The following is a 16,032-nucleotide window of genomic DNA, read 5'->3' on the forward strand; positions in this document are numbered from 1 at the left end:
AGATGGATCTGAGGGGAGACCCGCAGAAGCATCATCAGAAGCCTCTGATGTGTAATCCCACCAGGGGTCATAGGTACCCTCATTCCCACTGTCAACAACTGAGGATCAGGCCCTGGGCACTCAATTTCGCCCAGCAGTGCAGACACTGATGGAACTGGACAGGGGGCCACAAACCCCGGTGCCTTTGCTGGACTGGGGGGAGCTTCCTCTTCAAAGGAACCAGCAATGACTTCTGGATAGGCAGGAGGAGGTGGTTGGGCCCCGCAGGGCATAGACACAGAACCATGAACTGACACTGGCTTAGTCATGAGTGCAAGCAAACATTCTAGCAGCGGCTCCGCAACAAGTGTGCCATGTTGCATCATCTTCTCGACAGTCAGCTGCACACAAGTTCTTGCTCAAACATCGCCAATGCCAAGACAGGTTGAGATGGATGAGGTGACCAGATCCTCTTCAGAACCAAGAGGATTGATGGCTGGCATCGGGGCCGATGGAGTCCATGGCGCACCCCCGGCATTGATGGAGGACTGGCTTTCCTTGCCGCGGAGTCGCTTAGAAGGCATAACAGCCTGAACTGGTGCTTCCCTATGCCCAGCACTGTGTATCTATGGGGACCAATACCAATGCTTCTTCGGCTTCCCTCGATGCTCAACATGCTCCTTCCCAGTGCAGCGGTCAATAAGGAGTTCAATATTCTTGACATGAAGGAGCTCAACAATGGTCAGTCTCTGGTATCCTTTCCAGCCAGTGTCGACAGAACTGACGGACCGCCAATGTCGATGGCTCAGTGTCCATTGGTGTGGCTCAGAGATCCCTCGATGCAAATGCATCCAATGTGGTGGCTTCTCTAGCCCAATGAGGACTCCAATTTATTGAGCCAGATCTTATGTCCTTTCAGGGTCATCTGGGAGCACCTGCTGAAACCCTGGACATCATGCGATGCCCCAAGACAGAGGGCACATTTATCATGGGGGTCCGTGAAAGACATGATCCTCATGCACCGGGGGCATCGCTGAATACAGAGGTGGACACGTCTGCTTGAAATAAAAGGGTCACGATGTTGAAATCTATGGCAGCAGCCACCAAACACACTGCTACACAGGGGGTATCAAAGAAAAAGAAACTGGTAACTGCCAAAAACTTTATCTAAAGAGAGAACGGGGTGGGGGGGGGACGGGGACCGCATGAGGCAGCAAAGAAAACCCTTGCAAAACTAAGTCTTCCAAAATTAGACCCAGAAGGCCAAAATGTTAAGTGAGGCTCTCATCCGACCACTCTGAGGAAGAGAAACTGAAGGGGACTCCACGTGGACACATAGTATAATGCATGCTGAGCATTCGCAATGAGGCTCAAAGTTCTAGAAACTTTGACATAAGTTTTCTGCTGCTGGGCTCCAGATGTCACCCCATGTGTGTGGACTACCATCCTGCTTCTCCTCTGAGAACCAGATACCACCATGCCTCTCCCCTCCTCTGGCCAGACTGCAGTAGCAATCAGAAGTTAGCTTCTGACTTGTGAACAGGTGTAAGCTTAAAAGCTCTGCGGCCTTTTTCAGCACGCATCCCCGCCTCGCACAGGTCTCCTTAACAAGAAAACCTTGCAGAGAAAGAAGCAGAGCCATCACAGAACTTGATCGCACACATCTGCTCACAGCCTTCAGTTAAATTCTTTCCACTGATGTCACAGGTGGGGCAGAAAAGATGTCAGGAATGTACAGGAGGAGAGTATCTGGACAGGAGCCCCCCCCACACACCACAACACACATCAACATCTCCCACCATGAATGCCTATAGGTGTCTAAGTACCAAATCCAGCCCTGCTTGTACTTCTGTACCTCTTCTGTGGCAGCAGTTTGTGTGAGCAAAACTTGCACTCCCGCTGCCCATACTGTACCAGTTCTGTGGCGGAGAAGTGTACGTGAGGGAAGCTTGCACTGCTGCTGTTGCCTGTGCTGAACCTGTTCTGTGGTAATTTTGTTGCTCAGGCAGTCAAATGTTCATAGCTGGCACTCACCTAGTGGTTTAACTTCACATTTAGAACTCTCTCTCTCTTTGAGCAACCCTTCCGTCTCCTCCTTCTGCTTGTCCTTACATGTCATACACACAGGCTCTGTCACTGGAGGCGCCGGGCAAGGTACATTTGTCACATCGTCACATTCTGTGAGTGTGATCCTGGAAGTATACAACAAAATTTACATTTTTAAGAACACATATGCGCAGCAAGATCTTGGAGGGGAATGAAATCAGGATTAGAAATTTCTCAGTTGCCTCTGTCACTTTTATAAAAGGGAGAAGACTGAGAAGAGAGACCTTGGGACAGCCCAGTAGCTCAGTGTTATGCAAAGGGTTCAAGTACTGGCTCAAATTTGACTGGTCAGAGTTGGGAATGCTAAGCAATGGGCAATACCTAGAGAGAAATTTAGTCTTACCTGCTAATTTCCTTTTCTCAAGTCCAGCCAGATCAGTCCAGACACATGGGTTTAAGCTCCTCTACTAGTAGATAGTGACAGAGCAGGGTTGTTGACCTCACTCCATATAGGGTCTCATGCTGATCTCAGTCTGCCAATATTCTTTGTAACAAGCTAAAAGACAGACAACACCCTCCTATGCACCACTAACCAGAGGGCTTCCAAGGGACAAAAAACTGAATTGTGCCTCCTCAACCAGAGGAGACAGATTTATGGAACAATGCCAATAGCAACCAACAGCAGCTTCACAGGTTCTGAAAAACAAATTTCTACAAACCCAATCTGGATAAATATCTGAATCAGAACAGAGGGGAAATTCCTGACAGCCAAGAGGGTCTCACGAAAAGGAAATTAGAATGTTAAACTAAAATTTCTCCTTCCTCTTCATCTAGCCAGACCAGTCAAGACATACAAAATGCACCCAAGCTATTCCTCATTCTGGGTGGACACTGCCAGCCCCACTCTCAGGCCACCCAAGCTGAAGACTGCATCTTCCCTGGCTCTAACATCCAGATAGTAATATTTCAAGAAAGAATGTAATAAAGGCCAAGTATATAAGAACAAAAGAATATAAGAAGTTGTCATACTGGGTTAGACCAAAAAGGCCAATCCAGGATACAAGTTCCTGGCAAATACTTAAACAGTAAATAAATCCCAAGCTACTAATGCCAGTAAAAAGCAGTGCCTATTCCCTAAGAATTTGACTAATAGCAGTTTATGGATTTCTCCTCCAGGAACATATCCAAACCATTTTTAAACCCAGCTAATCTAATTGCCTTAACTACATCCTCTAGCTTAATTGCACGCTGAGTGAAAAATAATTTTCTCCTATTTGTTTGAATTGTGTTACTTGCTACTTCATGCAGTGCCCCCTAGTTCTTGTATTATCTGAAAGAGTAAACTGATTCACATTTACCCATTCTAAGCCTCTATCATATCTCCCCACCTCAGGTGTTTTTTCTCCAAGCTGAAGAGCCCTAACCTTTTTAGCCTTTCCTCATAGGGGAGCCATTCAATCCTCTATCATTTTGGTCGCCCTTCTCTGAAACTTTTCCAATACAACTATATCTTTTCTGAGATATGGTGACCAGAACTGCACACAGTACACTCAAGGTGCAGTTTCACCATGGAGAGATAAAGTAGTACTATGAATCCTTTCCTAGTAATTCCTAACATTCTGTTTGCTTTTTTGACTGCTGTAACACACTGAGCCGATGTCAATGTATTGTCCACTATGACACCCAGATCTTTTTCCTGGGTGGTAACTCCTAGTATGAAACCTAACATCATGTAACTACACTGTTGGTTACTTTTCCCATGTGCAGCACTTTGCACTTGTCCACATTAAATTTCCTCTGCCATTTGGACACCCAGTCTTACACTCTTGCAAGATCCTCCTGCAGGAGGTGGCACAGATGGAATCGGTGGAGGCACCGAAATAGGTGGATGCGGCAACGATGGTATTGGTGTTTTCGATGGGCGTCAGGGTGGTAATATATCCGATGGCCCTGGAATCGGGTCCGACATTGACGGATCACGGTCTTCATCGTCCGATGATAGAGGAATCTGGGTCAATGCCGGTAGAGGAACAGATGGTCTCTGAGGCATCGTTGGTCCGGAAGGCACGGGCACCGATGGAAGTGCTCTAATAAGGGTGTCTTTCGAGTAGCAGAGCCAACATCGTAGGCACCAGGTCAGGCCTTGGCATAGGAGTCTGTGCCGGTGGCGACTGAAATCCTCGAAGCGCTTGCAGGACTGCCTCTTGGACCATCTGGTCCAATTCCTCCCGGAAAACTGGTGTTCGTAACACAGCTGCCTGGGTTTGAGGCTCCATGGGTGTTGCCGGAGGGTCCACAGGAATATGTGGAGTCTCGGCTCCTGGCACCATTGCAGGTGGGGAAACGCCTCTGTGTCCCAAGGTCCAGAGGAGGATGGGGGCTCCTCTCCCCGCGACCTTTTGGTCGGTGGTTCCGATGTCAGTGGTTTGTCAGTACCCTTTTCAGAAAATGGGTCTATGTCGATGCTTTTCTCGGTGCTCGGCCCAGTCCTTCTCTGGTGCAGAGGATGATGTGGAGGCCTTTGAATGAGACGATGCTGTGGCGGCCATTCACCGGTGTCCCGATGCTGAGACGTCTATGGAGATGGAGTCTATGACTACGACGGCTTCCGACTCAGTGCACTTTTGGCCGGCATAGAGGGGGACCAGCGCTTAGTTTTGGAAAGGTGTTCCATTTTCTCTAAGCGGGTCTGGCGGCCTTTCGGAGACATTTGGGCACAACTGGTACACAGTTGGACATCATGGGAAGGCCCCAAGCATAAGACGCAGACGTCATGAGGGTCCGTAATGGACATAGTACTTGGACACTCTGGGCACTTCCGAAAACTGGTCGCCATTTTTTGAAAAATAAACGTGGCGCGTGGTCGGTGGACGTCAGGCACCGATAGGAGCACCATCAGGAACAGACTGCAAAGAACGAGGTAAAAAAAAAAAAACTTACCGGCATTAGTGGAGGTCGATGGGGGACCCCGGGATGGGGAAAAAAGATTTTCAAATTTTGAAGAAAATTCCATGAGGAAAAAGTTGTGAAAATTCTCACAGAGCTCCTGAGAACCGCAAGGCAACTGCTGCGCAGGGGGGGGGGGGGGGGGGGGGGGGGGCGAGGAGAGACTGAAGGGGGACCCCTGCTGGATACAGGGTTGGTGGCATGCTGGGCATGCTCAGTGTGCCAGTCAAAGTTCTAGAAACTTTGACAGAAGTGTTCCGTGACAGGGCTCCATCTGATGTCACCCATATGTGAGGACTACCATCCTGCTTGTCCTGGGAGAAAGCTTGCTCTGTTGGTGTTGAATGTGGCTTTGGAAAAACCACTGACAACGTTTTGGTTCAAATGGAACTGTTTCACCTTTAGTAAGAATTTTGGATGAGTTCTTAGTATCATACTGTCTTTAAATCACTCTCCAAAAAAACCCCCATCCTAAATGACCTCCTCACTGACACCAAGCCAGACATCTGTGCCATCACGGAAACCTGGCTCAAAGAAACAGACATTGTCCTCCTGAACCAGCTACCTACACAATCCTACGAATTCCTATCCATTCCAAGACCCAAGAAAAGAGGAGGTGGCATCCTCCTAGCCTTCAAGAAACACCTTAATCTCAAACTCTCCCACACCACATCACCCTCCAAGCTAGAAATTGGCCTCTTCAAAGCCCCCTCACTGCAAATCTGTCTCATTTATGCCCCTCCTGGATCCATCGAACGGGACCCCTCCCCCTTAATTGAATTCTTATCTGCCAACATAAACATTGAAATCCCTTCCATCATACTAGGAGACTTCAACCTCCATGTCGATGCCACCCCCCTTACCCCTTCTTGTGAGGCATTCCTTACTGCACTCCAAGCTCTAGGCCTTAGACAAATTGTTGCCTCCCCCACGCACCAAGCTGGTCACTCCCTTGACCTTATATTCATCAACCACTGCTTCCTACCATCCCACCCCCCCACCTGCTCCCCTGTACCTTGGTCAGACCACTTCCTCATAAAAGCCCTCCTCCCCCTTAACTTCCCTACTACCCCCACTCCCTCAAACAACACCACCTTCACCTTCAGGAAACCCTGCTCTGGAGATGAACTGGCTCTTGCCATTTCCAACACATCCACTAGCCTTGACTGCTCCAGTCCAGAGACTGCCATCAAATCCTGGCTCAGCATGACTCTTGAAATTGCTGACAAACTATGCCCCATCTCCAGACGTAACATTACCCAACCCACAAAAAATCATCAACCCTGGTACACGACTGAACTAAGATCCCTAAAGAATACCCTCAGGCAGCGTGAGAGAAACTGGCGTAAAGCCCCCCTCACCCCAACTCGCCTCAAGTTTCAAAACTACCCTTCACCAATATAGAATAACCACCCTCAAAACAAAAAGAGACTACTTTTCAGCTAAGATCCACCAATACATGTACAACCCGAAAGCCCTTTTCAATTATGTTGCCAACCTCACCAAATCCTCTCAGCCCACTATCCCTGAGAATGATGCCTCCACTAAGAGCGAAGAAATCGCCCAGTATTTCCTCACAAAAATCACCAACATCCTCCGCAGATTTCAACACCCTTCTCCATCCACCTCCCCTTCCCCCTCCCTCCAACCTTCCCCCACTTCACCCACCCTCCAAACCCTTGACCTGACTTCCGCTAAAGAAGTGGAATCTATTCTCAGAAAACTTAAACCAGCTTCCCACCCTTCAGACACCATTCCCACAAAATCCCTCCTCTCCATCCCGAACACTATATCCAAACCCATCGCAGACATCATAAACTCCTCCCTCTCTTCAGGCTCTGTCCCAGATGCTCTTAAACAAGCTATTGTCAAGCCCCTCCTAAAAAAACCAACACTAGACCCTAAAGACCCCGCTAACTTCCGCCCTATCTCTAACCTGCCCTTCCTATCCAAAATTATGGAAAAGATTGTAAACATCCAACTTACAGAATATCTAGAAAGCAACAACATTCTGCATCCAGCCCAATACGGCTTCCGTAAATACCTCAATACAGAAACCCTCCTGCTCTCCCTCACGGACCACTTACTCATAGGCATGGACCGAGGCAACTGTTACCTCCTCGCCCTACTCGACATCTCAGCTGCCTTTGATACCATCAACCATAACCTCCTCATCAACCGGCTATCCGAAATAGGCATCTCAGGCCTAGCCCTACTATGGTTTAAATCCTACTTATCTAACAGAAAGTTCTCCGTCAAGATAGGAAACGCCAACTCCACACTCTATCCCTTGTCTCAAGGTGTCCCACAAGGCTCCTCCCTCTCCTCCACCCTTTTCAACATTTATCTCACACCTCTATGTCAGCTCCTCACAGACCTCGGCCTCAAATTCTACCTCTATGCAGATGACGTTCAAATCGTCATTCCCATTCACAACTCTCTCTCAGATGCCCTTGCCTTCTGGAACACATGTCTTGCCAACATCAATGACTTCCTCACCAACATCCACCTCGCTCTAAACTCCTCCAAAACAGAGCTGCTCCTTATCTCTCCTCACCTCCCTCCCAAACCACCGATCTCCAACGATCCAGCTTTCAACGTCATAACACCCCAACCCACAGTAAGAGACCTTGGGGTTATCATAGATCAACAACTCAATCTCAAAAAACAGATCAACTCCATCCTCAAAGAAGGTTTCTTCAAGCTTCACATCCTGAAGAAACTCAGACCCCTCCTCCACTATCATGACTTCCGCACCGTCGTCCAAGCCACCCTTTCCTCAAAGCTGGACTACTGTAATGCCCTCTTCCTTGGCCTACCCTCCTCCACCACCAAGCCCTTACAAATGCTCCAGAATGCCATCGCCAGGGTCATCACCAACTCAAGGAAAGCTGATCACATTACCCCAATACTCAAAGAACTCCACTGGCTCCCCATCGCATCCCGAATTCTCTTCAAAATTCTAACCATAGTGCACAAGTCCATCCACTCGCACAATTCCAATTGGTTGGATGAACCCTTTCGTCCTATACGCACTGAACGACCCACTCGCACTGTCAACAAAGGCACCCTCTCCATTCCCCCTTTGAAAAAAGCCCACCTCTCCTCTACTAGGGACCGTGCACTATCCATTGCAGGCCCTAAACAATGGAACACCCTCCCTACCACTCTCAGGCTAGAGCCATGTTACGCCAAGTTCAGAAAAAAACTTAAAACATGGCTCTTCCGACAAGCCTACCCTGATTAAGTACACCGACTTCTGCAAGTATCTTGCCTATGCCTTGTATATTCCTGTAAATAGTCCGTTGCAGTTTTTATTTATTGCTTTAATTCCTCCACCTCCTGCTCTTTGTATACTCCTCCTTGTTCGCCCTCCCTGTTCATTGTAATTTCTACCTTTAAAGTTACATTGTAAACCGGTATGATGTATGCATACTAATACCGGTATATAAAAGTTTTTAAATAAAATAAATAAATAAATAAATAAATAAATAAATATATGAGAGTATGGGGAGTAATTCACCAACACTTGTAGTTCACTTACTCTTCTAGCTGAAGTAACTGCAATTAGAAAGGCTTTCCTTATAATGAATTTCATCTATGTTGAAGCCAACTGCTCAAAATGTGTTTTCATGAGGCATCACATTTATGTCCCACTATGGTGGTGGGGATTTTACCAGAGGTCTCAAATTATATAGATCTTTGATAAACTTAAGATACCAATGGCTTTTGTGAAAATGCTACAGCTTTGATTTGTTGATAGTAGGCTGCAATGGCACTTGCACACATACTGAATTTGTGTTTAATCCCAGACTGATAAATGAAGCAGATAGCAGAGTTGCTTACCTGTAACAGGGGTTCTCCTAGGACAGCAGGATGTTAGTCCTCACACGTGGGTGACATCATCGTTTGACTGGCAGACTGAGCATGCCCAGCCTGCTGCTATGCACGTGTCCACGCAAGGATCCCCTTCAGTCTCGTAACATAGCAAAAAATACTAGCGAGAAAAATAACATAACAAACCCAAGGTAAACCCAACATTGTGGGGAGGCGAGCGGGATTCCTGAGGACTAACATCCTGCTGTCCCAGGAGAACACCTGTTACAGGTAAGCAACTGCGCTTTCTCCTGGGAGAAGCAGGATGGTAGTCCTCAGGTGTAGGTGATTACAGAGCTCCAGACTGCCCCATTCGACCAGAGAGACCAAGGTGCCAATGGGCACAACACAACTGCGGCACTGTGGGGGAAAAACAAGGGCGATTTGGTCCCACAGAGAACACGATGAAAAACAGTTGGGTTCAGGACTGGAATAGATTGTGTAGGATAGACTGGCCAAAAGCACTGCCCTGGCGACTATCCCTGTCAAGGCAGCAGTGAGCCGCGAATGTGTGGAGGGAACTCCAGGTCACGGCTCTGCAGATTTCAGCAACAGGGACCGCACACAGATGGGCCACTGACTCCGCCATAGCCCGCACAAAGTGAGCCTTCACCCTGCCAACCAGATGGAGGCCTGCCTGATCGTAGCAGAAGGCAATGCAATCCGCTAGCCAGTTGGACAAGGTCTGCTTTCCCACTGCTGCTCCCAGCCTATTGGGGTCAAAAGACAAAGAGCTGGGTGGTCTGTCTTTAGTTCGCTGTACAGTCCAAGTAGAAAGCGGAACAAGAAGCTATCTGCAAGGTCATCACCACTGCTTCAAATGCTTGCTTAAGGATGGCCTCAATCCTCCTATCGTGCACATCCTTCAAGGCTGCTCCTCCCTTCACGGGGATAGTGGTCAGCTTGGAGATGGCACAGACAACCGCGTCCACTTTAAAAAATGCAAACACTCTCTTGCCACTGGATCCAGGCCTTCCAAAACCAGACCCCCTTTGAAATTAGCCTCCAGGGTGCTCCACTCAAGATCAATCAATTCCTGAATGGCCTCCATAACAAGGATTTAAAAAAAAAAAAAAGAAAAGAAAAGGCTTTAAGCAAAGAAAATCAAAATGGGATTTTTCTTTGGCACAGACATGGAATCTGCCCCAGGTATTCCCAGCATTTTTAATGTCTAAGAGAGTTGGTAGCTCATCTCTATAAAAAAGCCTTTACAGTTCCAGTCCGGGAGGAATTTCCCCATCCTCCAGAGAGTCAGGATCAGCCTCATCATCCGGATCCCTATCGGGAAGACCTGATGCTGATCTAGGTGTTCCTTGGCGCTTAACAGTAGTACTGGCAAGAGAGGTCATCATCTGCGACCTGTCAGGATTAGACGGGGCGGAGGACTGCAATCCTTAAAAAAATTCTACCCAAGAAAAGACCGAAGGATCCATGCCAAAACCAGAAGGCAGCTGTGCTGTGCCCACTGAACTACCTTCCCCCACTGACAAACCAGTTAAAGGAGTTCAAAGGTCAGGCAACCCTCCTGACATGTCTTTATCCAGGCCCTTATCAAGCTGAGAAGAACCAGAGGAAGATAACCCACTGGGTTCTGGATTCACCTGACTAGATACCAAAAATAACATTTTATACACCAAGATACAGGCAACTAATGTAACTAACAATATGGGTGTGATATGATCCTTCATCTTCCTGAGATAACTCTTGCTGCAGTATTCTGGAGGGTTTGGAGTGCCTTTATGGCATAAGATGGTAGACCCAAACAAACAAAGTAATCTAACATGGCCTGAATAGCTGTTCTAAAATCAGATGGAAATAAGAGCTGTCAGACCAAATAATAAACGAAGTCCTCGAAAGGACTGCAATTTGGATGTATACTGGTACTGCGAAGAGGTACCCTTTTCTAGGACAATAATGCCTGGCCTCCCTCAACTTCAGCCTAATAGGGAAAGGTTTCTGGGCCCCCTTAGATTTGTCCTCTGGCAACTTATGGGATTTTGACTCTCCATTGTGCATGACCAATTTTTCCAAATCTTCCCCAAAGAGCAACTTTCCTCGAAAAGAGAGAGATTGCCAAGCTGAGACTTGGACCATACATTCACAGCCCAATTCCATAGCCAAAGTAGTCTCCTGGCTGTCACCATAATCTCTAGCCAAGGTATGAGGAAAATCATACAGGATATCAGCTATAAAGCCTAAATCGGCTTACAGATGCTCCACCTTTTCAGAAAGGGTCTTCAGGATCTGCTGAACCCAGTGCAAGCAGGCTCTAGCCATGAAAATACTACAATCTGCAGCAAAGAGCCAACTCTGAAACCTCAAAGATCTTTTTGAGATGAAGTTCCATTTTCCAAACCTGAGCATCCCTAAGTGACACACAGCCTTCTACTGGAATAGTAGTCTTTTTGGTAACAGCAGATACTAAAGTATCTCCCCATGGTAACTTAGTGAGATTCAAGGTGTCCTTCGGCAGAGGATATAACTTTGTCATGGCCCTACCAATCTTCAAACTAGATTCAGGAGCATCCCAATCTTTAAAGACCATGGCTTTCACTGCTCTATGAAAAGGAAAAGTCCTAGGAGGGTCCCTGAGCCTCTCCAAAATAAGACAGTCTCCTACAAATGCCAATTGCTTTTCCTTTATGCCTAGTTCTGCCAAGACCTGAGAACTCAAAGGAAAATTGGTTCTGCCTGCTAATTTTTGTTCCTGTAGTACCACGGATCAGTCCAGACCGTGTGTTAAGCCTCCTGTCCAGCAGATGGAGTCAGACAAAAACTGAAAGGGTATCCTATATCAGGACAGAGCCTACCTTGCATCCCTTCAGTATAACCATTGTCAAAGCAGAAAAGTATAAAGACAACTAGTATAAGGTCAAGCAAGTAACGAGATAACTAGTAAATCAGTGAAATAATTGAACAATAGAACAATTGTATGAACTCTGTGAATAATCGCTCTTTTATAAATATCCATGGTCATCTTAAGAGATGCTTCCGGTGCAGTCAGTCAATGATAATCCAGAAAAAAGGTATCCAGAAAAAAAAGCCTAAGGACAAGAAGAAAACTTCGAGTGGCCAGACCGATAAAGAACACGGGAGGGCGTCTGGACTGATCCGTGGTACTACAGGAACGAAAATTAGCAGGTAAGAACCAATTTTCCTTTACCTGTACATACCCGGATCAGTCCAGACTATGGATTGTACCAAAGCTTCCCTAAATAGGGTGGGACCAAGGCAGTCCCGCTTGAAGAACCTGTCGTCCGAAGGACCCAAACATTGGAGCCCGAACATCCAGACGGTAATACCAAGCAAAAGTGTGCAGAGATTTCCACGCAGCTGCCCTGCATATCTCCTGAGGAGATACCGACTGACTATCCGCCCACGATGTCGCTTGAGAATGCAAAGAATGAGCCTTAAGCCCATCGGGGACCGCTCGGCCATGACAGATATACACTGAGGCAATCGCTTCTTTCAATCAAACGCACATCGTAACCTTAGAAGCCTTTTGCCCCTGTTTGGACCACTCCAGAGAACAAAGATAATCCGAAACTTGGAACCCATTGGTGACCTGAAGGTAGCGCAATAAAAACCTGTTTCACATCAAGACGCCTAAGTTCACCCCCTGCCGTACCTGCTATATCTGCAGGAGAGAAAGCCGGGAGAATGAACCCTGCCCTTTCCCTTCTCTGCTATAGCAGAGGAATTAAGCTGCCTTCAGTAAAAATTAAAGTAAGACTTTTCCTTATTGCTTCTCTTTTTTTTTTTTTTTTTTTTTTTTTAAACACAGGGGAATGGGCCTCCCTGTAAATGCTACCGGGGAATTATAACATCCCAGGGCTCAAGGCAGATTCTAAGGGGGGAGTGACTGGACCACCAGTATTGCCCCAATACACAGGTCACCGGGAAGGGAGCCTAGACTGAGAAAACTCAAGAGGCAAGCCCCTCTAGGCCCCCCAAGAACGAAAGACAGAGCTGTCCCCTGACAGACAGAGTTGAAGTAAAACAGTCTTTAAAAAAAAAAAAAAAAAGTTTAAGTGAAATACAAAGATTAAAATAGTTGCTTGAACTTGAGAACTAAGTAGAAAACAACCCCCACAGGGTAAAGATAAAGGAATAAGTAAGGGAACCACAAGGTGAGCTGCCGGCATCTGCTGGAGACAGACAAATACTGAAGGGATGCAAGGTAAGCTCTGTCCTGATATAGGATACCCTTTCAGTTTTGGTCTGTCTCCATCTGCTGGACAGGAGGCTCAACCCACGGTCTGGACTGATCCAGGTACGTACATGGAAAGGGCAATTCCTCTCTCTAAGAGAGGAACCACCTTAGGATCATCTCCCTCTGCTACAGTGACTTCTTCCATGGCCTCCTTATGTCTTCCCCAGGAAGGACCTCCAGAGGATAATTCAGTGAATCCTTTCCAGTACCCTCCCCTGAAGAATCAGATCCAAAAAAAAGATCAACCCCACATCGGATTAAATTCTCCTTTTCTTGAGGCAGAACAGAGCCGCTCCTCCCTCCTCCCCCAGACTCCTTTCAGAGAAGGCCTTTTAGCCATAGCTTTTTTTTTTTTTGCTTTGGGCATAAGAAAAGTCTGGAGAAAAAGGCTCTTCTGAATCAGAATCCTCCTCATGCAAACCTGAAACTCCTATTGTATTGCCCCGTGGAGCCCCAGATCCTGGAGGCAAGTTTGGGGATCCGCAACCCCCTCCCCCTGAACTGGCCTGAATCACAAGGGAAGAAAACATGGCCACTGTTCATGTTGCAGATTTCCCCATCACTGAGTGAGTCAATCCCCACAGAACTGCTGCTTTTTTCCTCCAGATTTTACTCTTTCAACAGCTGCCACAGAGGCTCCCAAGGACCTGCCCCACACCTGCATGCATACAGCCCTAATTTTATTTATTTTTATTTAAGTTTTTTTATATACCAACATTCAAGACAGTAGTCCCATCATGCTGGTTCACAAGAAACAGGGGTGCAATAAACTTTACAATTTGAACAATGGTGCAGAAAAGCAGTTACATGTAACAGGGAATCAATAACTAGGAGTAAGAAGGAAAATGAAGATTAAATAATTATATATATATATATATATATATATATAATAACATTACAACTTGGCCTTGTGGTCCTCACATGCCACAAACCACTTCCCATACTCAACAGGTGCAGCCATTTTTGCAATGTCACCCTTCTCTGTGCAGTCACCACATAGCTCCAAAACAGCTTGCACTACAGACGTCCCTTCCCTACCATACAACAAGACTTTCACAAATTCAGTCAGCCGTCCTGCCAATCCTTGCATTGCCTTTTTTTTTTTTTTTAAACTGCTCCCATTAAAGTGACCAGCTATTTGAGTCGTTTTTTTGTTACTGAGAATGTATGAGGGTAGGCTGTATGGATTCAGAGTTTTCACCCAGACACGGACTAGCTTGAAGGCCATAGGCCAACCTCCAACTGAACTCCTATTTACTGTCTTGTACTGTGAAATGTTTATGAACAGGTAAGTGTTTATTTAGTTATTCCAGTAGGTCTATGATGAGAAAGCAAGCAATTAGCTTATACTAAAGCCTGAGAGAGAATGAAGGCCACACAATTGCACCTGAAATTGATAAGAACTCAGAGGGAGGGAACATCACAGCTTTCACATCATCAGGAGCACACTATACCCATTGGTCCTTAAGTCCATCTGCTACACGCTAGGAAAGGAGAAAACAACAGCTAGGGAGAGGGAGAGCACACCCTGGACATAATAGCACAGGCTGATCCTTTGGAAAAATGTAAGCTTTTTCTAACACTACTACTTCTGTATGATCTGATTTTTTTCTTCATTATCTGTTATACAATATGATAAAAATCTAATAATCAATAACACCTGTCCCATACAAACATGGCACTGTATGATCTGATTTTATTTGTTATATCCTCCTATGATCTGGGTATGTACAGGGACCCTCCTATTGCTCAAATAAACTTAAAGTACCTGGAACCATGATGTACTGAATCAAAGTTTGTGGTTAACTCTGTGTAGGGAATAAGCTCCTGGGTTAAAGCCCCTAGGTATAATCCCAGTAATAGTGTGTTTATATTGGGTAAGCCCCTCAGGTAGCCCCCAGTGAGATTAGCTACCCAGTTCAGAGCCCCTGGGCAGAATGCCAGTGTGCACGATCTGAACCCAGAACACCAGCCTCCCCAAAACAATAAACCTTAAAAAGAATAAAATATTTCCCTTAATGAAGTCTTCCACGGAGGGCAGGAGGAATTAGAGAAAGGGAGAAGAGGCTAGGGCATGAGGGAACCAGCACCTCTAGCTATGAAATCCACCTCCAGAATAGGATCCAAATCACCAAGGGCCACCAATTCCCTGTCTGACCCACTCCAGTAGGGGGATGGTCCCAAAAACAGGACCTAAGATCCTTGGGAGTAATTATCTTGTCTCCAAGTCTGACTACAGGTTAAGCACCTCTACCATCTGCCAGAGACAGAATACTGAGTCACTGCAGGTTGCCCAGTAACTTGAATATATTAAACAGTATGGTAAAGCTTTACTTATCTATCTCCATCTGCTGGTAGGAGGGGGAAAAAAAAAATTCATCTGGACTGGTCTGGGACAACAATAAGGAAATTCTCTTTTCACCCAGCCTAGGCCTGGCTCTAACATTCAGCACAGTACTACCAACTACTGGAGACATAATACTGGTAGGCTGAGGTCAGCAAACCTGTCATTCTCTGTCTGCTTATAGGGGAGCATAAACCCATGTGTCTGGACTGGTGTGGCTGGCTGAACAGTCAGATTTAGGATCCATGACTGCAATGACTGGCCTTTGTGAGTTGGTATGGAATACATAAGGGGAAAACTCTCCAGAGTGTTGCAAATGAACGTTCATGGAGTCAGATCCCATCCCCAATTCCAAGAGAGCTGTAAAGAGGAAACAAACATGATGGCAGAAAAAGCCATATGGCCTGTACAGTCTGTCCGTCCATCCTTCCATCCAAAAAACTGCTAGGTCAAAAAAAAACTAGAGGCCTCTCTTCCAATGATGGAGGAGACACAAACTGAGGAGGAAAGGAGAGTAGTGCCCCCCTAGCCCCAGACATTATCAAAGTATTGGATCATGATGGGAGGGCTGCTCTTCTCCCTGCCCATGTTGTTGATGGCAACATTTCACATTAAGAAGAGATATCCT

The 16,032-nt window shown here is 46.5% G+C and overlaps 1 protein-coding gene across 7 annotated transcripts in view; it reads right to left on the reverse strand.

The window, feature by feature from the left end:
- The window catches only part of KMT2D (lysine methyltransferase 2D), a 610,975-nt gene that overhangs the window by 497,596 nt on the left and 97,347 nt on the right, over positions 1 to 16,032 (reverse strand). For all 7 annotated transcript variants that reach the window (XM_029594656.1, XM_029594657.1, XM_029594655.1 and 4 more), the window contains exon 10: positions 2,014 to 2,171. In XM_029594656.1, the coding sequence (XP_029450516.1) occupies positions 2,014 to 2,171 (158 nt within the window). The remainder of the gene's footprint in view (positions 1 to 2,013; positions 2,172 to 16,032) is intronic.

The sequence above is a fragment of the Rhinatrema bivittatum genome, chromosome 3 (assembly GCF_901001135.1).
Source record: "Rhinatrema bivittatum chromosome 3, aRhiBiv1.1, whole genome shotgun sequence".
NCBI lineage: Eukaryota > Metazoa > Chordata > Amphibia > Gymnophiona > Rhinatrematidae > Rhinatrema > Rhinatrema bivittatum.